A 27009-nucleotide genomic window follows, 5' to 3' on the forward strand; every position below is an offset into this window, starting at 1 on the left:
GTGTGGCTGCGTTTAAAAAATTATCATGCAAATAACAATTAAAATATTTTCATAAGTTTGTTGTGTGGCTGTATTACGTTTATTTTATGTAAATAATAATTAAAATGTTTTCATGATAAACCTTAATGTATGTGAACTTGATTTGTAAGTGTACTTTGGGGTGGGACTGCTTGCGTTTCTTGGCTTTCAGCGGTGAGGGTGGACGCAGCGATGTCCTCTGCTGGCGTCAGGTCCTGAGGCAGATCCACCTCCCGTTACACGGCGTGCCCGATTTATGCTGGCAAGCTTGGGATTCCCCCGTCTCCTGACATCATTGTAGCGCTTGCGGCGCAACGTCCTGGGGATGCCAGCTGATGAGACAATTGTGGCTATTTCCTCTCACGCCTGTTTAACCTACGCTGATTTGGGCGGGTTTCTCCCATCCCCATACAAAACAACTTGTCTTTGACTGCTCTTGCAAGAACGTCAGTCTCCTCGGCTGTGAACCGCTCCTGGCGTGCGCCTGGTAAATCCGTCATAATAATAGCAACCCGCCATGGAACTTGCGCCCTTGCGTTTAAAGGGAATGTTGGATAGTGTTCTGATTGGTTTATTTGACGTTATGCCCAAACCACACCTATGAATAATGAACCTACTTCAGACCAACCCCTTATTGATTTGCGCCTGGCGCAAGAGTTATTTCTCCCGCCGGGAAAATAGCAACAGCACCGAAGATCCGCCCACAAAGTCACTTGCGCTTTGCGCTTCGCACTTGCCTTTCAGATCGTTAAAATAGGGCCCAATATCTTAAGAAGCACAAACACAGTCCTGTAGGCCGCCATTGTTGTTTTGGTTATACTCGTACATGCCTGTAAGCTAAATTAAAGTGCACCTATTTCATTGCTAGAAAACAATGTTATTTTGTGTATTTGGTATGATACAATGTGTGGTTTTTGGTTAAAAAACACATTATTTTCCACATACTGTACATTTTATAGCTCCAGATATACTGCTTTTCTCAAACGCATTGATTTTGTACAAAACTCATCGATCTGAAAATCTGAAAATTTTCTTAAATGTTGAATACTTAAGAGCCAGCTCCTCACGAATCCTCACCTTGAGCGAGTTGAACAGGTTGCTTACAAAGATGAGGTTCCTCAGTGTGTCCACAGCATGACAGGCCAACACAATGGCCTTTTGCATGTAGTGCTGAGCCTCTTCTTTTAAACTGATGTCCAAATCTAGATATGACCTGCAGCACATTAATGCATAGACAAACAACCAATTATTACACACTGTATGCTCATATAATACTTTCAAGGATTTATTATTATTTTTCAAGGGTACAGTATGGTATTGTCTTTTAGCTTCTCCCTAGACCAATATTTCCTTTTGCATCACTGTAAAGGTCCACTGTGTAGAGTTTTAGCGCCATCTTGCGGGGAGATTGTGAATTGAAAGCAGTGGCTCAGTCCACAGCTCACCCCTCTTTTTCGAAACGCATAGAGAAGTTACGGTAGGCGCCACAGGACAAACACATCATCGTCTGAGACAACGTTCCCATGAACCCTGTTACTTTTTTAAAGACACAGTTATGCGGCAGAATGATTCATGGATGACTTCTGCTAACATGAGCGACCATTGGTGACAGGAAGTGGGCGTGTCCACCTAAGCGACAAAGTTGAGATCTACTAAACGGGGGAAATGAGTGTATGAGCGCAAATTAAAAAAAGTGCAGAAGGAAGTGGTAATAACTATCTGGGGGTTGTTTCCTTAAAAAGGGCAAATTAAATAACATAGCCGCAACAGCTGATTTCCATACTGGCTAAAGCAATCTACTAAGTGCAGCGCTAATTAGTTCAGGATTGCGATTAAGTAGAGCTGCTCTTGAGTTCAGCACCACAGACATCGCAACGAAAAATTCTGGGTAACGAAGCCATAGGACACTGAAAAGAACTGGAGGACTAAAAATGAAGGTTTACAAGAAGTTTTGAAACATCTAGTATTGTGTAACTTCTCCTAGTGACTCCTCTTTTATTTACTTCAGCAAATAAAATAAATAACATGGCTTAGAAAACAATATTTTTGAATAATATGTTCCTGTGTAAACTGTTATATGTTAAAACAATCTGCCTTGTATCAAGCACTCTCTGTGATCCCTCTTTTTTATCAATAAGTGCAGCCATTTCAAGCACAATGTAATTTAAGACATGCTTTCTTCGTCATTAAATATCAGCTCAAATACCAGTCATAACACACACGCAAACATTAGTAAAGCGTGTTGCGTGAATCATTTAAATAATTTCATCCCAAAAAGTTTGCGTCTGTAAGGGACACTCCTAGAAATGCCTATTAGGGTTGTGACAATTAATCGGGCAAATGCGCGTTTTATCAATGAATGAATTTAAATGAATTACGGTGAAATGCAGCCACATTCAAAAGCCAGGGGGCGCTTTCGTGCAGAAACTCCATTTGTGCCACAGAAGAAGTATCATTACAAACACTATTCCAGGAAATGTCTACAGGAATATTTATAACGCTGTTCTTCAGATTGTTTCAGGTATTTTCATGATAATAGAGAATATTTTAAATGATTGTGTTTGACGAGTGTTGCTTTTTTAAATACTCGTTATAAACTAGTCAAACTCATAGTGATTTTAGATTGGACTTCCTACTGATCACGGAGCCGTAGTACACAAGCTGTGCATGAAACACTGAATCGGAGCCTTACGATTCAGAATCGATTTTTAGACAGGTCTTTTCAATGGGAACGCGATGCATCGATGCACATCCCTAATGCCTATGCAATAAGGTCAGTCGCAAAAATAAGTAAACCACACCATTTCAGCGCTTATTATCCACTGCGCATCTTTAGTAAATCCCAACATCGTTATTTAACGCCAAAATTATGGTTTGCACTAGCGCAAGCTGCTAGTAAATCTAGCCCATATTCTGTAAAAAAATACGGAGGTGATGTCACCCCTAGGTTTTTGCCATATTGGAATCGCATCACCACGCATCATTTGCGGATAAGGAAAATGGCCAAGGAGGCGGCACATGGGTGGAGCTGAGGTACCTGGTTGCTGAAATCACCCTCCTTACAGTTGTAATGAAGGGCAAAATTAGCTTAATAGACCAAAATGACTTTTTGTACCAGGCTGTAAACATATTAATTTCTGCTCAAGTTTGGCAGTTTAACATGGGTTGGGGTCTATGGGACTGACCCCCATTTGGAGCCAGTCTATAGCGGCCAGTCAATGAATTGCAGTTTAAGTCACTTCCGTGTTGTCGTATGGTTGCACCTTTGATGAGAACAGGGCAACTTTATGCAAATGATAAGCGACTACCAATGAGAGTGAAGCAGTGAAGTTCACGTCTTCCGTCTTTCGTCATTTACTGAGAGGACAGTTACTCATTTGTATGTACTTGCTACTGGGACAACCAGAATTAGAAATGACTCATAATGACCTCATGTCATCTTCTTTCTTTATTTCTTTATTTGTTAAAACAGATAAAAATTGAATTACAATAATCAAGGCGAGAAGAAATAAAAGCATGAATAATCAACTCCATTGTAGCTTTAGGCAGCCATAATCTCAATTTGGAGATATTTCGTAAATGATAAATACAATTTCTGACCAACAATTTAGAGTGACCATCCAATGACATTGATTGGTCAAACAATACCCCAAGGTTTCTTAGGCTAGGCTTGACAGATGATTGTAGAGAGCAGAGATGTTGTTTAATTTTAGGGATTTTTTGGTCTGGGGCAATAATTATGGTTTCAGTCTTGTTTGTATTTAATTGTAGACAGTTTTTGTTTAACCAGATCTTAATAGATGACAAGCATTCCAGTAGGTCAGTTAACTTTCCAAACTCTGACTCATTAAAAGAGCAATACAACTGAATGTCCTCAGCGTAAAAATGATACAACACATTTTTAAAATGCTGTCCGCTAGGTTCGCTTGCTGCACATGCGCACTTTCACGTGTATGTGTGTTGTGCTACGGTTTCAACCATTCATTGAAGCTCGCGTTCTCGCTGTGTTTTTTTTTTCAAAATGTCTGAGGGTCGCAAGAGAAAAAGTGTCTACGAATTGTATGACAAGAAGAGAAAGGACTATAAAGAAATAAACAAGACCAGAGTGTTTATGGGAGACTATTTCACACGCTGGCGTGAGCTAAAAGGACAGGTTGGGCTTCCCACGCGAAGTTTCTACTGGAAAGGTACATTTTGTCATGCTATTTGGAGAAATCCATTTAAAATCACTGCTAGTAAAAGTTGATGTAAGCTATGATTAGCGATGCTAGCCCTGGCATGAGTCACGAACCGCACAGACACGGTAAACATGCCGACAGAAACTTGTAAACAGAGCGAAGAGAAGAACTAGGCTCCTGCATGCTCTCTCTCTCTCTGTCTCGTGCACGCGTTTAACAGGTGTTCCCTCTCGGGAGGGGCGGTTCTTTTAAATAATTCTGGAAAATCTTCCGCTATACCTTTAACTCTTTCCCCGCCATTGACGAGATATCTCGTCAATTAAGAGAAAACGCTTCCCCGCCAATGACGAGATTTTCCGTCTTTCCGCAATACCGCTATTATCCACCAGGTAGCGCCCTTCCGCAACTTTTTAAAACCGGAAGTATTGCCCTATGGCAAGCGGCTGCATGTCCGTGTCTGTTTTAAAGATCGCTCTGAATGGGATCTCTATGAAAAGTCTGTCACAAAAATGGAATTATCTCTGCTTTTTGCTCAAAATGTGGTGTTTTTGCAGAAACCTACCCATATTCAAAAGCTGATTACAAAAGAACCACTGAAGGTAGGAAGAAACGTTTTTTTTTTGTTTGAAAGCAGAGGGTCTGTTCTTTCATTTGGTATATTGTATGTTTATATATTTAAAGAAGAACATTTTCTGGAAGGCATTAAACTTTGGTGAAAATCATGAAAAACGCTGGTGCTGGCTGGCAACGCTGGCGGTGAAAGAGTTCAGCCTAAGATGGCACAGTGCAATAAACATTTAAATAAAAATTTCAACGTAAAATCTCATCCTACAGATCTCACAAAGAACAATCCCAAATATACAACTGAAAGCACTCAATGCTCAGTGTTGGGGAAAGTTACTTTTAAAAGTAATGCATTTCAATATTAAGTTACTCCCCAAAAAAGTAACTAGTTGCGTTACTTAGCTACTTTTCATGGAAAGTAATGCTTACGTTACTTTTAAGTTACTTTTGCGTTACTTTTTCTTACTTGGCTGAGGCTTGATCTCTTTCAGGCCTTGCAGGTGTTTTTTATGATTGCAAAAATGTCAAGCTCTGGCCTGCCATCTCTGTTTCTGACTCAAACTGTTCCCGCTCAGGCGCACAGAGTGCGTAATTATGTTAATATGTTCAATTTTATTCAGTACATTATTTTATTTTTAATAAAATTAATTAAACTGAAAAGTAACTCGCATTACATGCGTTACTTTACTCGTTACTTCAGAAAAGTAATATTATTACGTAATGCGCGTTATTTGTAATGCATTACCCCCAACACTATCAATGCTCATCATAATATCTCACAGCACATTTAAAGAAAAACAATAACCAAAACTCACTGAAAGGGGTTTACTCTGTCTCCCAGCTGGAGCACATGCAGTAGTTTGTAGTAGATTCTCACTGAGATGGTGAAGCACATGATGGCCAGCGAGAGGGTGGACACCACAGTGATGATGCTGAGCTGAAACAGAGACAGCAGCCCCACCACCAGGCCAGTGAACACCACGCCTGTGCGCTCCATATCCTTCCAGTAGATCAGGTCCATTACTAAAGAGAAGATAAAAAATGGGGTTGTGAATGGCTATAGTGTATGAAATAATTTTTTGGGTTGGGTTGTGGGTTGGTGGTCAGGTAGATTAAAACTAAGTATTGGAGGTTTAGGGGGCGACAATAAAGTGCTGCACTTTAAAAATTCAAAAATAGTGAATCAACATGAATTACTCTAGTTACAATACAAAAGGCCCTTGCTACACAAGTGGGTGGGTGAGTTTATGTTACTGATGACAAGAAGAAAAACTGCAAGGAGTCTTTTGGTCTGACCTGGGCTATTATTAGATAGCGTAGGAAGGAAAAGAAACGAAGAATTTAAAGTGGTCTCTTAAACCACCTGCTGATAGCACTCAAACTGTCTTTGAGCGCCTTACTCTTACGAGAATGACTTAAGAATGACTTAAATTACAAACCTCTCTAGTCTAAGTAAAGTTTTAAAGTCAGTTTAATACATTGGGTAAAGCTTTACTCCATCTGTATTAAGTAAGCAATATGATACAAGAGGCAGTGCTGTATCGAGGAATTAGTCACAGCGTTGTTACTCATAAAGCAAAGTGTAGTAAACCCTTCAACTGAGACTTATTCAGACTTATACAGCACTAGCCTTGAGTACCTTATTGCTTGTCACACAAATATTAAAGCAAAAATATATGTAACAACACACCTTTCATGAAGTAAAATCACCAAAATGATTCTTTCCACTGGAAAAAATAGTCCATGACCGACATAATGTTTTTTTCTCATATTTATGTGTTGCGCAGTGAATGATACACAGAATCATTGTGTGCAGCGGTCATGAATGTGTTTTATCAAAAATAAATCACAGCTTTTGACCAATCAGAATCAAGCATTGTAACTAACCATTTGATGATATTATAGAAATCTGATAAGAGTTCATAGGTTTCATTTGTTTATATTAGTGGCATAACTCCAAAGAGGCTTAGTAGATAGCGTACAGGCTAATACTCAATGCTAATCCATTCAGAATTACCTCAGCAATAAATGTCATTCATGGTTGCCGCTCGGATTTGAACGGCTGGATCTAGCAGCTGGTAGATGGACTATTTATAACCTCTACGTAATGTGAACGAAGACCCTGGCTTCCAGCACACCTACTGTATCTATTGTTATGGCAGGTGGCCTAACAGACTTATTACATATGGTTATTTTTAGCAAGCATGTGTTAGACTCACTCAGGTTACAATGTAAAAATGAAGTGTTCGTAGAATAAAAAGAAACAGATGAAGAATTTAACACTTGCATTGATTTTCTGAGTTCACGTCATCCAATAAAAGGAAAATTTCACCCATTTTTGAGGAAAATAAACCATATTGACTTTCATCGTAGGATCTTAAGTATTCTGAAATAAAAAATAAATAAATAAACTTGGTTTGATTGTCATTTTCTACATTGCAACAATCATCTATGTAAGAAATTTCCTTAAAGGTACAGTATGGGTTTTAGCGACATCTAGCATTGAGATTGTGAATGGCAACCAACTTTAATTTCGAAACGCAAAGAGAAGCTACGGTAGCTCCATAGGACAAACATGTCATCGTCTGAGACAACTTAGGGACAAAAAGCATTTTGTAAAACAGTAGGGCTACTGTAGAAACATGATGGCAACTTCCACGTAAGGGGACCCCGTGGTGTACGTTGATAAAAAAGGCTCATTCTTATGTAAAAAATTATTTACATCATTATGTAAGGTCTTTATATACACCACTGATAATTTAGTTATGTATATTATATTGCATTTCTCTCAAGATATCCTTCTCAAAGTTACACAATGCACCTTTAATATTGTTATTAAGCTTTTTAGAAAGCTTTTTCAATCCAAAAATCTCTTATTATTATTAATTTTCATTGCTTCAATTTGTTTAATTTTATGTATTGTTTTTTCTATGAGCAAGTTGTAGAGGAAAAGCTAGATATATTAAGCTATTGACAACATCACTTACAAACAAAGTAACCGTATTTATTATTGATATGCCATTACATGCTGAAAGATTACGAACCACAAAAACATTTTATTCCAGCGTGGGACAACATGAACATTAATGCAAGCCTGTTCAAAACATAGTTTAACGATAAACCACAGATCAATATGAATCGAATAACCCAACTCACATTTGGTTTGGTTTCGAAATTGTGCATGCAAGACGTGACAAGGTATCTTTTGTATACCTGTACATTTTGTATTCATGTCATCAGTGTAAAAAGTGATCATCTTACTACAATGATCATGCTACGATGGACCAATCAGAATCAAGTATTCTAGAGATCCGTGTAATAAACATAAGGACATCAAAACACACATAACTCCATGCATGGGTATTTAATATGGAGTTAAATAACTATCAAAATTCCAAGTTTTCATTCATTATCTCCTACATAAACACACAACCGCAATCTACAATCATCAGACAATTATAGCCACTGAACAGTTTTTCACACTCACAAGAATAAACTCCCACCTCCAGACACACAAAAAAAACTCAACTACCTAAATCCTAACCTGCTCAATTTCTCTCTTTACCAGAACATTACCAAAATAAAATCCTCAGTTTATTATTTATTTCTTCCCCTCACCTTTACTGGTCATGTTGGAGTCTTCATGGGTCGACCACTCTCTTTCCTGTGCCTATGTCCCTGATCCTCTCTAAAAGCCCCCACGCTGTTTTTGGCTGGTCTTGCTCTGTCAGCAGCCCTCTGCACCAACAACCCAAAAATAAAGCTGCACAATTGTGCCCGCCCCATTCAAGAAGGCAGTCAGAGTTAGACTGACATGGCTAGGACATAAATATACTCAAATATAATCTCAATATCTTTATCTACCTGTCATCAGCTCATACAATGTAAAAAGGATTTGTATATTAAGTAAATGACTCTAAATATTTTAGCTTTTGATTTACACTATCACTTGTGCAGCTCTAAAATGTATTTTATTAGAAATGTTGTCCCAGGCCCTGAGACAAAGCGGGGCCACCAAACCCATCCTTACACTGCTGGGTGTATGGATACACACACCTTTATAATCTTGTCCCATGAACTCTGTGGTGGTGCTTTGTGTTAGACAACTTTTTTGTATATATTGTTGTGAAATCGGCTATTTTGTGAGGTCATAACCTCACAAGAAAACGTTTACACAACAATGATATAATAAAAGTGAAAAGGTTTTTCCTCAAAACGAATCCTATTTAGATGGATCCAGGAAAAAAATGCATTATGCATGTAAGGCCACTAGTTGGCGATATCACAAGATGTCTTAACACGTATTATCCATGCAAATAATGTCACAATTTTCACAATTACGATATAAAATGATTTTGTGTAAACTACCCTACAGTATAAAACACAACATAAAAACCTCCATTTTGAAACTCCCTATTTTACTGAACTAAGCACATGGTTTGAAGCGCATTGCGCAGGTACACTAATGGTGCCTTCACACCAGCCACGGTAGAGGCGGCAAAAACGTAGTTGGACGCTTGAACATTTAAGTTTTCTCACTTCATTCGCACGTGAAAATCTAGTCATTCGAGACATTCATGCGGAAATTCGCATCATGGGAGGGGCTTCTGCCACTTTGCTGAGACTCCGCTCGCTTCCTGTAATCACGTCACTACTACAGCAAGATCCTGATTGGTTAAAGCGGCGTGGAAATCCGCCAAAGTTCAGATTTTTCAACTCGTACGTTTCCCGTGGCAACGCTCAATTCACGAGAAACACCATTCACGCCGTGCCTATGGCGCATACCACGCTGCAGGATGCCTAATCGCGTCTTTGCATTGACTTAACATTTAAATCACTCGCGCTTGCCGCCTCTACCGCATCTGGTGTGAACCCTGCATAAGGACGTGTCAGAATTCACTTTTGCTAGTTAACAATGGAAAAAACAGTTGGTGTGCCAGGCGCGTGGTCCAAAAGGGTTGTTATTTAAAGTCTGCAATTTAAACAACATAGATGTGAAAATAATAACTGCATCCGGCTGAAACTAGCAAAAAACACTTGCATCGCGCCTGACGTTGGGTGTATGATAGGGCCCCATGTGACGCATCCTGGCAAATTGAGTCATAATGACCAAACATATGAATAAATATCATTTTAAATGTTTAATTACTATTTGGAGTATTGGGATCGCTAGATGAGGTAACTGTACTTATTTGTATAAAAACCTCAAATTTAATCAAAATTTTTGCCTCTAGCTTAAAATCAGACCATGCACATTTTAACTCATTTAGGCCGACGGGTCACATATTTGATTTACATGCCAACCATAAAGGACCTGATGTGTGCAGCACATGCACAGACCATTAGTTGAAATAATGAAATAATGAAGATTGACTGGCCAGAAATCCACTCAGTTGCATCGGCCCATTATGGTAACAGGCCCTGGAGTGTGTTACTATGGAGACGGACACTGTATTCTCCAATGGAGCATTGGTGTTAGCATGTGGGAAGCTTTTGTGAACAAGAAAAAACATATCCCCTGGTTCTGCTTTACATATTGACTTACTGACTCATGAAGCGTTCTTCAAAAGCTTTGTCAAACATAAGAGGTGTTAATCATTTACATTTACACACTTTCAGATATGCACCATTTGCAGTGCATTCAATCTATACAGTATATGTGCTCCCCTGGGATCAAACCCACCACGAAGTTGAACACACCTGGGTTTCTCCCTTTGTGGTGCTCTGCCTAAAAATCAACAATAAGATGTCTAACCTGCTATTTCCAAGCAAACTGTTGTCCCCTCTGATAAGTTGAGAGTAGAGTACCACAGGTCACAGATCTGTTCTTCCTGAGTATTTCGACCAATGGCAGGAGCTGTTGTATACGATGGGTCCACTGTCTGCAGGTTGGTTGTGGTTTCCGTGGAAACAGAAGGATCTGACCCATGAGGATGTGGTACTGCTGACACAATTAACATTTAATCACCATCATAATATTAACTGTGGTCACCGCAACAGATGAGATCTAAAGTAAGAAAATTGTTGTGTCATAAAAATGAGCAGAGTAAAACAGTAATAAACTGAAAAGGAAAAGAAAAATAAATTGGTTCAAACAGCCAACAGGATATTTAAAGTTTATGGGTATTTTGGACTGATTAGTGATGAAATCTTATAAGTGACAAAACATTGTTACTGTACATTTAAGTATTTGGCACAAGCTTTCATTCAAAGTGACTTACTTACTTACCTTTGTGGTGCTAATTCAATGTAGGCTCTTTTTTAATCACTATACCTTGGCCTTTCCTATAGTGATGCTTGCCATTTTGTATTTTTAGTGGGGAAAGTATGTCATTTTTATATTATTTTTATCACAAGAGGTGATAAACAACAACAAGGCATAGCTTGATGACACATAGCTTGTGAAAGAGTCTTTACCTTTACTGTTGATAGGAAATGATTCGATAGGACTCACAAATCATGTTCATAGATGATGTAATAAAATAAAATGTTATAATCGTTATAAAAAGCAATAATAGTGACGTGAAGATCTATTAGCGTATGACATCCAAGTATCATGAGAGAAACAAAACAGTACTGCTTTTGAATTCCTCTTGTGATCCTTTGATGTCACATGATGATCAGTTTGTGCACGACGACATGAAGTTGAACACACCTACCTGTATGGTTTCTATGGCAGCAAAAGCTAAAATTGAGGATAACCGGACTTGATGCCGTTGACAACTGACCCCAGTTGGATAAAACTGTAAATTCTCTAAAAACTGAATTTGTTTAATGCAAAAATTTTACATATTGTGCCTTTAAGATACAGTATTTTCTCTCTTATCCTAACATGTTTAACATGCCATCAAAAAACTTTAAAGGAGACATATCATGCCAATTTTTACAAATTTAATATAACAATAAGGTGTGCATAGAATGTGTCTGTGAAATTTCAGCTCAAAATACCCCACAGATTTTTGTTATAGCATATCACTGTTTTGGTAAGTGTAACCAGTGGTAGTGTTTGGAAAAGGATTTGTGCCCCTGAACTTGTAATGGCATGACCCACATGAGCTTGTAATACGCGCGGCTATGACATTTCCTTGCACTAGAGAGGTTGTTAGGCGCGCAGGTGTTTAAAACCCGCGAGTTTGTTGTTCCCGCTCCCTGGCACGCAGGAAATTTCCAAGCGCCTGGACTTTAATGACCTGCTTGGATTAATGGCATCCGTTTTAAAAAGGTTACGGTCATGACCAGTGTTGGGCAAGTTACTGAAAATTAGTAATTTGTTACAGTTACTAGTTACTTCTTTTAAAAGTAATTGAATTACTTTACCAGTTACTGTATATCAAAAGTAATTAGTTACTAGGGAAAGGAACTTTGAAGTTACTTTTATGTCTGCTTTTTAAATGTAAATATGATATCGATATGAACAGTACTGAACAGTCAAACGATAAAATGATAGGCTGTGGGCCACAGTGGGTGTCACTCTTTTGTTAGATTGGTTATGTACTCCATTATTTTAGTGAAGTTTCTTATATGGATGAGTTATTTTACACGTAAGACTCTAATATATCACATACTGTAGGAGCCTATTTTTGATTCAGCCTTTGAATATTTTTGTTCGAAATTATCTTAATATGTAAGCTTAGTTTATTTATGTATATCATTTAGACCATTTAGACAAATATTCTGTATGTTTACATTGCAAATATATAATGTGTTAAAATTGTGTACTGTCTCTTTAAGAATTTGGAGACTGTGAAACTTGCGGGTAGTGCGCTCTTTGGAATAAAGTGGAGTTGCACTGTTTTCTTTACCGCATGCGTGATATTTAAGATCATATATTATTTGTATATTTTTTGTGTTTGGTTTAAATGATAAACCAGATTAAAGGAAGATATTTAATCAGAAAACGGAGTATGTGGATTGTTTTACGGACGGACACATAGCGAGTGAATTGTTTTGTCGGACACGGAGCGAGTGAAACCAAAACTGAAACTAAAATGCGCACTGCACTAACACATACTATGGAGTTTTAACACGGTTGTACAACGCAGGGTGCATAATTTACTGGAAAGCAACAATCGTGGATCATTCTCTTCCATGAAAGTCGACGTAAACATATATCAACATTTCTCCGATTGATTACTTGTGTGGACTACAAATTCAAGTTGTTGTCATACTGGGATTGCTTTGTAAAGATAATTTTCAAACATGAGACCGGATGAACTTATGACAATTTTTACACAAAAGGTACGTTGTCCCGTTTTGATTTTTCATGTTCATTCTATACGAACTGGGCCATGATGAAGTTTAATGATTCATTTTTCCCCCCACCACGGTCCTGCGACATTAGATCAGAAATGTCTTGTCTGCAAGTGTTAATTTTCACAACAAAGAGTAATGCGAGTAACCAACTCATTTAAATTTCAGTAATTGTAACTGCGGTACTTGATTTAAAAAAATATTTTGTTACATGCTCGTTACCGCTAAAACGAATGGACTTTATAACGCGTTACTCCCATCACTGCTCATGACAGTGTTGCCCTTAGAGTAAATCAGCTTCTTTTTGTCCAAATATCAAGTGACTTGTCATAAATGAGTAAAAAATTAACAAATAAGTAAACTATTGGCTGCACCCTGATACTATATCGGGGATATTACAGGCTGAACATAGGACAATCTCAAAATGGGGCATATCACCCAACACTAGTTTGGGACGCTTATGCCACAAAAATTAAACACTACACCTGTAACATATTGGCAGACTGAATCATTGGTTAGACCCATGCAAACACACATTCACCCCAAACACTCACACAGAAAGTGTAAAATGCTGTTTGTATGCACACGATTGTAATTTCATAAGCACCTGTGGATGATTCATCTGGATGACTGTACTTTAAACTATGCGTCTGGATGCCTGAGATCTCCTCCAATCGTTTGCATGTTGCTGAGTCTTTCTCTTGAAACTCCTCTATCCAGTCCTGTGCGGAGGGCTCTAAAGTCTGAGACAAATCCTCCTGCTCCGCATCTCCCTCCCCTTCCTCAGAGAGGTCCCAGTCCACAGCGGGGGAATCCGGAGGTAACTGACTTTCTGCGGTATCCGTGCGGTTTATCGAACCTCGGCTGCCTCTTCCTCCGGCCCTTCGCCGCCCTGAGTCTCTCCGTGGTGAGCAGTCGCTATCAGAAAGGGCAAAGTAGGAGAAGGTGAGCTCGAACGAGTTCTGGCGAGGTGTGCCCCATATGGAAGAGCTGCTGAGACATTCATCCGTATCTTCAATGTCTGGACCTTCCTCATCCTCAGACCACTCCCTGGCTGTCTGCAGTTCAGGAAAGTCGGACTCCTCATTTCCACCTGAGCAAAGATGGAAAAGATTTTTGGAGAAATGTACGTTCTTTACTCTCAAGGCAAACATTACTTATAGTTTTGACTTAAATTTTGAATTGGATTTTCATTCAGGTTAGGGATGCATAACGATTAATTGCGATTAATCTATAGCAGAATAAAAGTTTTTGTTTACATCATATATGTGTGTGAATTGTGTATAAAAACTTTGTATAGATAAATGCACACACATGCATGTATATATTTAAGTATATTTTGTGTATATACATTTGTATATTTATGTATAATTTATATTATATATAAATATAAATACTTAATATATAATTATATCTTTTTCTTAAAATTATACATGCATGTGTGCATATTTATATATACATAATTATTATACACAGTTCACACATATACGATGTAAACAAAAACTTTGTTTCTGCTATAGATTAATCGCAATTAATCGTTATGCATCCCTAATTCCGGTATCAAATAAAGCAGTAAATATTTATATACTGTATATGAATATGAAAATTTAATCTGTCACCATCAGAGCAGGAAGGGGTGGAGTCAGGCGTTGAGCTCACTGTTCCGAATTCCTCTGAAACATAAGAACATGTGACCAAAATGTTTAATGTCAGATTCCCCTCTGTATGGGATGAACACAAAGGAACAAACATTGATTGGTTACTTTTTATGAAGGTCAAACAGACATTTTCCAAGTAAGCGGTTGTTGGCCAGAACTGTAAAGTGGACTTTGCCAGCTCATGTCCATTTGAATATTATGGATATCCATAAAAGGGAGCTATGGTCTAAGCCTTTGCTTGAGTGAGTGCCGTCCACCATCTTAAGGTATAATGCTCAATTGAGTGAAAAAAACAAGCAGGAGAAATTTGACTATGTCTATTACTTTAACCCCTTCAGACCCACTTGAATGGACATCACATGTTTTGTGGTTCAAACCAATTAAAGAGATAGTTCACCCAAAAATGAAAATTCTGTCATTATTTACTCACTCTCATGTTGTTACGAACCCGCATACATTTCTTTGTTCTGATAAACACGAAGGAAGATATTTTGAGAAATGTTTGTAACCAAACTGTTAGTGGACTCCATTCGCTTCCATAATAGAAACTATGGAGTAAATGGGGTCCACGAACAAACATTTCTCAAAATATCTTGCTTTGTGTTCATCAGAACAAAGACATTTATTCAGGTTTGTAACAACATGAGAGTGAGTAAATGATGACAGAAATTTTTTTTTTTGGGTGAACTGTCCCTTTAAAATGCTGATCAAACATTTAAAATAAGGCACACTGATTTAACACCTAAAAAATCTGGTCTAAAGGGGTCAGAAGTCAAGAAAACTTCAACTTTTCTCAGGAAAAAGTACGGAGCCCCTAAGGGGACATGAAGCAAAAATAAATTTTAGTTTAAAAAAATAGGTCCACAAGTTTACAACGAATGGTAAAACACCGGTTGGAAAGCATCTTTTGCAGTGATTTTTGTGTGAGCATATCAGTGAACACCCCTGACCACTCTTTATAAACGAAAGATTAATGCATTTTAGGAAGGATTGTTCCAGTGCATCTATACACCCATTTTAGAGGTGGGAGGTGAAACAACAAACACCCGAAAATTCTCGGGACAGCATCATATGTCAAAATTTCAGTCAAAACCGTTCTATTTCATCATAAACAATCTAAAAACAGGGCTTTAAGTGTAAAATACCGAACTTGTCCTTTAAAAGGCACACATGACCAAATTTTGAGGAGCAGCACAATAGGTAAATATGTTGGCTAATAATTTCTAATATTTTTGGCATGTATACTTTACTACTTTACTTTAATATAGTCCAATTTGTTCAGAATACAAAAAATGCAAGGCGTGAATACATTATAAACTAAGTGTAACAGAAAATTTAATTAACAGAAAACAGAATTCATTACTAACTAAATAATATTTAGACACAACTTTAAGGGTTCATATGGGGTTTTACCTCTAACAATACTTGCACAATCAAGTAAATAGCTTGTTATCCAGTCAATCACACGTTATCAAGTCAATGTTCATATCTTTAAAAAACATAACAGAGAAAATACATTGTTGCACTATATTGGTGTTTTAAAGAAAAGTAAACATGCTTACAACATGAGAAATTAGCATTTAGCTAACAGGTATATACCCAAAATGGATATAATATTCTCAATGCAATACTTTCATCTCAAAGAAGGTCATACATCCCTTCTAATTTTAACAATCCATGTTTTCTGAGGTTTCTTTGTAATTTGTAAATTATATTTTCTGTGTTTTGATGGCTGATTGACCAGCATCCTGATACAAAACAATAAGTTTAAAGTGGTTTGAACCCTCTGTTTGGAATCAACATGGCAGCGGACTGAATAAAGCGTATAAAGCTTGGAAGAGCCAGGACATTTTCTAATATAACTTTAATTGTGTTTGTCTGAAAGACGATAGTCATATATTTCTCAGATGGCTTGAGGGTAAGTAAATCATGGGCTAATTTTCATTTTTGGCTGAACTATCCCTTCAATGTGTTCCAAGGTCAAATAACATCAAACTGGCATTTCCTACAACTCAACCTACAAATCATTATTGTAAGTTTACCTTTGCGTATCATGGTAAGATAAGAGGTAAGATAAGAGGTTTTGAACACTGGATTTTATAGGATTTCTGTTTTTTATGGAAAATTATGGATTGTAGCTATGAATACACATGGTATAATATTGCCAAGCGGGAAAAAAACACTTGTTGAGTGCTGCGAGTCAACCTCCTCTAACTTAGCTTGGTACAGCCAGTCAAAAAATAGCATGGCAGATGCAGGAGACACCACGCGAGCTGCTCTTTACATGGGAAACAAAAAACAGCACAGTCTGTGACAGGACCGGTCGTTTCTCTGAACTGAGATCTGTTTAAGTTTCACAACAACTTATTTCAGTTGCTTAAGAGTTATGAAAACAGCATTTAAACATGACTTAGGGGCTAGTCACACCAACCGCGCTTTAAACGCTTCGAAACGCAAGGCGCGATGCACTGCCTTTGTTAAAAAAATTGGCTCCCTGCCCATAAATTTCATTCAAATAAGGTGCCTGCAACTGCCATAAACGCTTTTGGTGTGACTGGCCCCTTATTGGGGTAAAGTCTCACAATCTCAACAGTAATAATAGTGCGTTTTTAAGGTGCAAAGTACTGACAGCGATGTTCATCTATCAGAAAGTTTTGTTTTATCATGTATGTGCGTGTACCATATTTTTCCACTGGCAGCACGACTAACATGGCAGGGAATTTCCGGGTTCAAGGTCAGATAATATATTTCATAAAAGTGTAGTTTAAAAATGGCATAGCATTTTTTTGGGATTTAAAAAAAATGTAAAAATCGAGTATCGAATCGTGACCTTAGAATCGAAAATGAATCAAATTGAGGATTTGGAGAATCCTGACACCCCTAATATGAATATGTTTACATTGTGCAGTACATGAATAATTGAATAGCTTTGCATTTAAGGATCATATAAGAGTCATAAACTTACGTTATTTCACTTAATACATTAAAATGTTAATGTCACATGTAGGTAAGAATAGCTTCTTAACATTAGCTTTAGGTAAATGTAACTTTATATTGTATTTTTGTTTAACACACGTTTATATTTTCCCAAAAAAATAAGTCTAGGAACAGGGCATACTGTATACTGTTAAATACCCCCGATTTCCTTTATAAAAAGTATTAAACTCACAAGCACATATCAATTAATTTCCCTCTAATTACCATATTATATGTGATATTGTCTATTAACCATACATTGCACGTATTAAATGTACTTATATATTCTAACAACAAACACAAAAACTAACAATTGTCCAGCGATTGCCCCTTAAACACGTTTGTAAACACATCACTTTGCTGCATACACAGGTACACAACCACACACTGCAACATCAGCAGAATACAGCAAAACAGATGGATGCTGTGCATTAGGAAGAAAGCAACAAAATATGAAGACGTCAGCTATAGAGAGGGAGAAACAGAGACAAAGAACAATGCCGATGATGGTGAGATTGATTTCCAGGCGGAGGAAAATAAAGCAAGCACTTACTGCAGTGGGAGAACCCTATAACCTGACCCATGCTCCATTAAGGCACTGCTGGGCCCATCCAAACTGGAGTCCCCTTCTCCTCATCCGCTTGATCACAGCCTCTCTTCCTGGCTCCCTCACGTTCTGTGTGTCCCCCACGCACCCCTCCCTCTCTTTTAGTGCAGTGCTCTCTCTCCCTCTCTCTCTCTCTCTCTCTCTTCTTTGTATGAGCCGGCCCCTCCCAGGCTGCATCTCTCTCTCCCTCTCTCTCTCTGTACTGCAGCCCATGAAGGGTAAATGGAGAAAGATTACAGTTTGAATGGGTGGATGGGTGTAGCTGTTGTCAGAATGAGAGCATCCATGTGTGTGCAGTTCATCCCTGCCATCTTAAATCAGCATAATCTGTCTGTCTGCCTGCTTGAATGTGATGCATCCTTGAAATGACCCATGCGATCATTAAATGTAAATGTTTTCATTTACAGTCCCTATTAAATTGAAATTGAAGTTTTTTGGTTTTTGATTTTTATCATTCCAGACTGTGAGGTAAACTAAATGCTATTGGCTATTTTAAAAGGGGGAGGAGCTACTCAATATGTCCCACACTAACTTCCTGTTTCAGTGGAAATTACGCAATAAATTCTGTTGAAATAACTCAGCATTGCATTGAAACAACCCAGCATAGGTTTATTTAATATCCCAACATGTGTTCTGTCCGAGGGGCAACCTTCCGATTTCTCGGATGAAACCAATACAGAAGTGACTTAAACGGCAATTCATTAACTGGCCGCTAGAGGCTAGCTCTAAAAGGGAGTCAATTCCCATAGACCCTCATGTTAAAAACGCCAACTTTACAGTACAAAAATAATATGTTTACAGCCTGGTACAAAAAGTGTTTTTGGTCTGTATAGCTTATTTTGCCCTTCATGACAACTGTGAGGGGGTGAATTTTTTTGTAACTCATCTGTTTAAATGATATTAAGCCTTAAAGTTCTGCATAATTAAGGGCGTGGCCACTTGAGTGATGGTTAAACAGCCACTCCTGAGTCCAGCTAGGCGGGCGTGGTTTAAGCAACCAGTCACCTCAACTTCACCCATGTCCCGCCTTTTTACTCATTTTAGGATATCCGCGAGTTATGCGCGGTGACGCGCGGTCAAGATGGCGATAGCAGGCACCACCTACTTTAAGCATAGACTGTAAAAAAGATGGACGTAGTGTCCGTGACGTCACCCATAGGTTTCTGAAGATCGTTTTTGAAGCTTAAAGTAGGCGGTGCCTGCCGTCACCATCTTAGCCGCGCGTCACCGTGCATCACTCGCGGATATCCGAACATGGCTAAAGAGGCGACACGTGGGTGAAGCTGAGGTGACTGGTCACTGGTTGACTCCAGTGACAGCAGTGGCTGTTCAACCATCACTCAAGTGGCCACATCCTTAATTATGCAGAAGTTTAAGGCTTAATTTAAACGGATGAGTTACAAAAAAATTCACCCCCTTACAGTTGTCACGAAGGGCAAAATTAGCTATATAGACCAAAAACACTTTATGTACCAGGCTGTAAACATATTATTTTCTACTGTAAAGTTGGGAATTTTAACATGAAGGTCTATGGGAATTGACTTTCTCTAGTGGCCAGTTGATGAATTGCAGTTTAAATCACTTCCGTATTGGCTTCATCAGAGAGATCAGAGGGTGGCCCTATACGACTTAAAGCATCATGAAACACTAACTAACACTTTTTTTAGATGTGAACAAAGTTAGTTGTGTTGCACATCATAGAAGACAATGTTAGTATCTGTTAATTTTAACATTAGGAGAAAACTAGTTAATTTTTGCTTTTTTGTAATATTTTTGTCTTCCGGGTTTAAACTCCATATCGTGTAAACGTCACTACCTGTGACGTGGCAAATTACCTCATAACGGCCAGTGTCTCATTAATATTTATAAGATAGCGTGTTCTTTTCCAATGCGGAGATGTTTCGCTTTTGTGTGTGTGTGTGTGCATGTGCTCCGTGCAGCCAGGTCAGCCTGGGGAGGGGTGTCTGGAGCTCAGGATAATCGCACATGGATACGGTTCAACGTAAATACGTTGGATGATTTTCCCCGCGATGCTGTCAGGGCTAGACTCACCATCAACTGAATTTGTTTGGGAAAGCTACTGTACGGGAGGCCGGTGGACTTTGATCTGTTCTGAGGTACCATGTCCTGAGGACTTTTTATTATCTTCAAACACGCTATTATTTCAACCATAACAGTTTTATTTGACCTTTGTTTATATTAAATATTTTATTTTAAATTAGTTCTGTAATACTGCTAATCTTAGTAAGTCTATGGTAAATCTTAGTTTTATCAGTTGCCCCGCCCACTCATCATCGTTCTTCTCACAGGGTCCACGCCCATTTAAGTAGCATTTTTCAAAATGACAGTGAGGTAGACTGGAGCTGAAACAGCGGGTTTCATGACGCTTTAACCTTCAAAAACGATCTTCAGAAACATATGGGTGACGTCAAGGACACTACATTCATCTTTTTTACAGTCTATGGTTCTGTCCAATATTTACCCATTGGGTTAAAAATAATCCTGCATAGGTTTATTTATTAATCCAACAAGTGTTCTGTCAAATATTGAATTTTTTTTCGTAAACTGAAGTAGCCTACCAAACCCATTTTAATTGTACACAGAGCAAAGATGCCTCATGGGGCTAATCATGTGACACACAGGTGTTTATTTTGGCTCAAGTCCAGTTTCACACATCTACATACCGCAGTAATCCACAAGCTTTCTAAGAACTAGGGCTTCCAAAGGAGGTCATGCAGTCCTTACTTATAAAGACAATTAGTGTTAGAGACATTTCGTATCAATTGCATATCTATTTATGTAGTAATGAAACACATTGTTTGATTCAGATTCAAAAAAACTTTCATTTTTAGGTGAACAATCCCTTTAAATGTAACATTTCATCTCACTTCTTCCCAGCCTACTCCACAAAACCTTTCATAAAGCGTTACCATACACTGGACCCATCCCAGTGTATGCCAGTATTGTAAGTCACAAATCTATCCTGTTTGTTTGACTGTAGTCTAGTTGCACATTATGAAACACTGCGTAGTTCATCAAGTGCACGTATCTAATCCAGGCACATTATGAAGCCGGGATTAGACACAGGCGGAGAGAGAGAGAGAGAGAGAGAGAGAGAGAAAGAGAGAGAGAGAAAGAGAGAGAGAGAGAGAGAACACAGTATGGAGGATGAGAAAACGTAAATAGTTCATCCAATCAGAACCGGCTGGACATAGACAACAGCTTGACAAAAGTTCACATGACTTTAGATCACCATCTTCTATTGCAGCAATCCAATGGATTTCAAGGGACTAAGACAGTCTAGAGAGCTATTGCATGAACAATGTCTTTAACAGACAGTGATTGACAACACATTGCTTGCACAACTAGATTAGCCGAGGAAGACCAGGAAGAGAAATTTGAGGAGACGTATACTAGCAAGAGACAAAATTCAAGCAGCCATGAGAACAGCCAGGCGGGCTAGTACCATGGAGGTGCCCTCCTTCCTCAGACAGCTGGTGAAGGAGACAGAGAAGATGGTGACCTTCTTCTTTAAGGGTGGGAGAAGGGAAGATTATGACTTTGAGAATGAGGAGGACAATCCAAGTCCGTACCTGGATCGGCCGATTTTGGCGAAGGACATGGAAGAAGGGGGATCAAAATGGGGAGTTAACTACGGCATGGCCTCTGTGCAGGGTTGGCGCGTCCAGATGGAGGATGCCCACACCTGCATGCCAGAGATGTCTGGAGGACTTCCAAGCTGGAGCTATTTTGCTGTGTTTGATGGACATGCTGGAAGAACAGTGGCTCAGTACTGCGCCAAACACCTGCTGGATTTCATACTGGATAAAGGTACTCATGGTTTACTGAGTTTATATGTGGTCATAGAAAACAATAAATAGATGTTCTTCTTATAAAGCAATTTCAAATGATGGTTGTGATTCTTACATAGAATGTGAGTGGTCTATATACTGTTCTGATCCACAGATAGGATTTCATAGCCTATAGGATTTTTACACCCAAAACAGGAAAAACCAACAGCACACATATTCAAGCAGCACAAGTAGATGTATCATTTATGTCTATAGTATAAATGATGTTTAACAAAGTTTAACTAAGGCCCTGTCCCAAATAGCACCCTAAACAGTTATGGTCTTCCTAAAGTCTACACTTTCGTGACATGATGCGCCTTGCCTGTCGGAGAGAAGTCTGCTGTGAAGTAGAGGTCTTCACAGGTTCACTTAGAAACGAATGCACATTTTAGCGGTTACCTTGGTGTTGTTGCAGGTAACCAATGAAAATAAATTAAGCAGCGGGTCAAATTGGTTGGCAGGCCACCAGTGTTTCTGTCTGACTGGTGCATATGGGGTGCAGACTGTGCACACGTCATTGTAGTTTACAATCGGGTCCAGTCGGGTTAAAAAATAATTGCCACTGGGTCAGGTTGGACTCGGGTTTGTTTGGGTTGGGTCTTTCTTTTAAAAAAATTATTTATGCCCGTCAGGTTCGGTTAAAAAGTGATTCAAGTCATTTCGGGTCAAGTACATTTCTTTAGACCTGAGAAGACCTCTACTGAGAAGCTTGCGCAAGTGTGGTTCCAGTGAAAGTGCACGTAATGAGTAAAAAGGGTAGACTGGACTACCCAGGCTTACGTAATTATATACCTATAGTCACGTAATTTTTTTAATTCTTTTTCACAAATTTCCGAGTTTTTTCGTGATTGTATCACAAATTTCTGTTTGTGTCCTTGTCACGTATTGGTTACTCAACTGCTTTTTCATATTTTCAAGCCATTTTTGCTTCGGTTTAGGGTTAGATTTGGTGTTTGGGTTAGGATGTCACTTTAAGTATTGGTTTAAAAAAAAATGAAAATTCTTGAATATAGGTACGTAATTTCATGAGACTGGGCTCTCTGTGACCACCCTTTTGAAACCTAAAATGACAAATGAGACACCTTACGGCGCATTCACACGGGGCGAAAGCATTAACGCTTGACGGAAGGCTTGTCTTAACATGGCCAACAGCCAATCACAGTGGCCACAGCACATGCTCCGGTCTTCCATAAACGTAATTGGCTGGCTCTGCCTAGGTTATTTTCATAAGGCTATCTAATTGGCTGACGCTTGCTTTGCCGCTTGAAAAGTTGAGTTATGTTCAACTTCGGCGTCAACGGATCCACAATTCAGTTCGCCAACGCTTGACGTCACCCATTAAAAGTGAATGGGAAGCGTCAACGCTTACGCCTCGTGTGAATGCGCCCTTACAGTCTTGTGGACTTTACGGACATTTTAAGTCCATGAGACGGCAACTCCACATGAAGTGCGTCATTTGGGACAATCTTGATAGCAATGCTTATCAATTAAAATACAAATGTATCTTAGGACTTTGTTGATACTGATTAAAAAGCACTTTTGTTTTCAATTGATGTAACAAATTCCAGAAGAAAGACTACTTTTTATTCTTGTACACTTGTAGTTGACCATTGTTTAAATTTTTTAAACAATAACAAATTATTTGCATAAGATTTTAAAATGAACTAAATAAATGTTATCGTCAATACTGCTAACTGTGAATTGATGCCGATATCTCACAATTGGCATTTACTTTGACAAAATTACTAAGCTTGGACAATTAATAACTAATAAAATAGCCATTGTGGTAAAAAAATAGCTTACAAGCTTAACTTTAAGACTTCAAGTTAATCAAAAGGCAGATTATTGGCAGACCCTGTGATTTTTAACCCTGTGATTGTGTGATCAGGCTGTGTGATGGCGGATGAGGATCCAGATCAGGTCAAAGATGGCATCAGGAATGGTTTTCTTGGCATCGACCGGCACATGCACACCCTGGCACGTAACGAGAACTGGGACCATAGCGGATCAACGGCGACTGCCGTTATGATCTCTCCGCGAAACATCTACTTCATCAACTGCGGTGATTCACGAACCTTCCTTTGCCGTGATGGCCAGGTGGTCTTCTACACGGAGGACCACAAACCCTGCAACCCACGAGAGAAAGAGCGCATCCAGAACGCCGGTGGGTCGGTCACCCTCCAGCGCATCAATGGTTCTCTGGCTGTGTCCCGAGCTCTTGGAGACTACGATTTTAAGGAGGTGGAATTGAAGACCCAGACCGAACAGCTGGTATCACCTGAACCCGAGGTGTACGAACTGAGGCGAACCCCGGAAGATGAGTTCTTGGTGGTGGCGTGCGATGGTGTATGGGATGCAGTTGGTAATGAGGAACTGTGTGCATTTGTGCGTAACCGTCTGCAGGTGTGCGACGATCTGAGAGACATTTGTGCGCAGGTCATTGACCTCTGCCTCTATAAGGTTGGTATTAGCTGAGAGAGAATATAATTGGTCTGAAGGTCTTGATCCAACCTCAGAAGACACATCCATGGGCGTCACGCAATTAGCAAGCTTTTCCTAAATTGCAAGCTCTAATCTGATTTCCATGACGGATTGGCAACTTCTGTGAGTCAGGTTGCACAGATTTTTAATCGCTCGAGTGGGGACGAACATATTTTTAAAAGATATTAGGCCTGAACTGTCAGAAAAAAAAATCAAAATATGACCCCTAGCTTTCACTGCGACTGTACCCTTTCAATAAGTATAGCTTTGCACCTAAAGAGTTTATATCAGTCCCTCAAGGTACATATGTGTACCAAATGTATACATGTGTGTACCTAATGGTATATATTAAGACCTTTTTAAAGGGTATTTCCCCAGTGACAGCTGGGGTACATATTTTGATCATTTTTTAAACAATTAACCCTTAATGATAATTTTATTTTAACCCCTCACTCTAAAACATGCTGAACATGTTGTTATTAAACATTATTACATGCATCTGGGTTACGTAATATTATATAATGCTGCATGTTGACGCAAGTAAGATTACAGTAACAGAATCAGCTTGACATGTTCTTTACCAACAGCGACCTTTCTTTAAATAGACCGATTAGAAGCGAAGGGTGGATTATGCACAAGATTGTCTCGGTCTTAGACTTTAGGTATAGGGATATTCAGGAATATCCAACAGAACAGGACAGAGGCTAAAGCGTATTTGCTGTTTGTAAACACAAAGAAAGTAATTTTTGTGTGCATTTTACTCTTTGTATTCAGTTTCTATTTCTTTGTGTGTTGTGCTATCAGTCTGTGTCATTCTAAAGCAATACTAAGGCAGGATTTTTAAAAATGTATTTTATTTGAAGTAAATTCATGAAATATCTTGCTAATCTTTCAGGGAAGCTTAGACAACATCAGCATCATCATTATCTGCTTCGACAGCGCCCCCAAAGTGACGCCAGAGGCATTGCAACGTGAGGCAGCGTTAGAGCAAATCATTGAGCAGAAAGTGGAAAGTAATTTGACCAGTTTCTCCGTCAGTTAAATACAAGTAAAATTTAACATAGTAAAATTTATATTAATCCTAACCAAAGGAGCGAAATGAGTGTTAACAATTAGCTTTACTTTCTAAAAATGTATTTTCGATTCACGTCACTTAGAGATCATTCAAATGATGAGAGCTAAAGATGAGGATCCTGACCTGCTCTATGTGATGAAGTTCCTGGCATCTGAAGAAATTCCCGGCCTTCCACCAGGTGGAGGAATAATAAGCAAGTGAGTGACAACTATAAAGGAAGCATCACAGAAAGCGTATTAAAAAAGGCAAGATGCTTTTGTGCCTGTTGTTATTGTAAGTATATACAGTAATAGACAGGAAAGATATTTTTTTGATTTTGATTGTTTTTATTCAAACTATTGCCTTTATACGGTAAGTTTTTCAAAGAAGAGTTTTCGCTCTTTTTTACTGTTTTTCTTTGTTGCAGGAAAGATTGCATAATTGCGGCATATCAAAAATATGCAGCAGCCATACGGTCTATTGAGGCGATGGTATGTGTTTGAAATTTTTAGTCTTAAATATCTTAAATATATAAAGACATATTTACTATCTATAAATGCAAATAATTTTTTGTGATGTGAATTCTCATATATCTTTTTAAAATTTAAGGATATTGTCGGATCTGAGGATTCCAACTCGTGAATTTTCCTGGAAATAAAATCAAGCCTGGAATCTCTGTGGATGTTCTTACCAATGAAATGAGGACAATTTTGAGCCCACTACTTAAGAAAGGACAAACTGTGTAGCCAAATTTTTCTCTTTTTCAAATCAATGTTGTTAAAATAGAAACAGAGAGTGAAATTTCACAAAGGTTTCATGAAGGAAAGCATTCTTAAGCTGAAATGTCTAGTTCTCTCTATAATTCATGGATAGATTAAAGTATAAATACACAGTGTCTGTGGCACTGTTAAGACTTTGCTCTGTTTTTTGAGCACTCTGATATCGCAACACTGTCTCACTCATGAGTGTGCCTGCCCAAACAGAAAACCAATGAACAAAAAGTGTTAAATAAAAATTGTTATTTTTGCAATGTAAGCATTATTTTTGCATTATTTGACACTTGAAATCCTTATGGTTTGAAAAGTTGTGGTAAAAATAAACATTTTCAATATATATAATTCAATATAATTATAATATAATAAAGACCTGTGACATTCAGAACATACATACTATTCACCTTCTGTCCAGCAATAAAAAGATAACGTGTAAACTTGACTACCCATTCCAATGACTTGTCTTTTCTTTTCGGATATTGTTTTACAGTATTTTTACAGTAAATGTTGATTTCTCAAAAAGCTTCTTTAAACACTAATGCAACTAAATAAAACGTAAATGCAACAATGACAAACAATAAAAAAAACAGTTCCTTTAT

At 38.4% G+C, this 27009-nt stretch overlaps 2 protein-coding genes across 4 annotated transcripts in view; one reads left to right on the forward strand and one right to left on the reverse strand.

Annotated features, from left to right (window-relative positions):
• rtn2a (reticulon 2a) overlaps positions 1–25824 on the reverse strand; it is a 29809-nt gene extending 3985 nt beyond the window's left edge. Inside the window, exons 1-6 of one of the 3 annotated variants that reach the window (XM_065281588.1) lie at positions 25782–25824; positions 14630–14683; positions 13618–14103; positions 10516–10704; positions 5576–5783; positions 1096–1231 (exon numbers count right to left, since the gene is read on the reverse strand). In XM_065281588.1, coding sequence (XP_065137660.1) covers positions 1096–1231; positions 5576–5783; positions 10516–10704; positions 13618–14103; positions 14630–14683; positions 25782–25809 — 1101 coding nt within the window. In that variant the 5' untranslated portion in view covers positions 25810–25824. Of the gene's footprint in view, positions 1–1095; positions 1232–5575; positions 5784–8378; positions 8518–10515; positions 10705–13617; positions 14104–14629; positions 14684–18197; positions 18348–25781 lie in introns of those variants that run through there. The other 2 variants (XM_065281587.2, XM_073815623.1) reach the window with 2 other exon arrangements.
• On the forward strand, positions 21496–26844 carry ppm1na (protein phosphatase, Mg2+/Mn2+ dependent, 1Na (putative)). The gene is made up of 6 exons (XM_065281589.2): positions 21496–22082; positions 23991–24562; positions 25479–25596; positions 25741–25855; positions 26065–26128; positions 26247–26844. The coding sequence occupies exons 1-6, from the start codon at positions 21692–21694 to the stop codon at positions 26277–26279; spliced, it is 1293 nt and encodes a 430-aa protein (XP_065137661.1). The 5' UTR covers positions 21496–21691; the 3' UTR covers positions 26280–26844.
• The last annotated feature ends 165 nt before the right edge of the window (positions 26845–27009 follow it).

Source organism: Paramisgurnus dabryanus, chromosome 8, assembly GCF_030506205.2.
Source record: "Paramisgurnus dabryanus chromosome 8, PD_genome_1.1, whole genome shotgun sequence".
Lineage (NCBI taxonomy): Eukaryota > Metazoa > Chordata > Actinopteri > Cypriniformes > Cobitidae > Paramisgurnus > Paramisgurnus dabryanus.

Bases quoted from the DNA above. Each gene is read 5' to 3' on its own strand.
- ppm1na (XM_065281589.2), top strand. From the start codon at position 21,692: ATGAGAACAGCCAGGCGGGCTAGTACCATGGAGGTGCCCTCCTTCCTC. The intron at 25,597-25,740 runs GTAATTTGACCA...CACGTCACTTAG, and splicing joins CATTGAGCAGAAAGTGGAAA to AGATCATTCAAATGATGAGA. The intron at 26,129-26,246 runs GTATGTGTTTGA...TTAAAATTTAAG, and splicing joins TACGGTCTATTGAGGCGATG to GATATTGTCGGATCTGAGGA.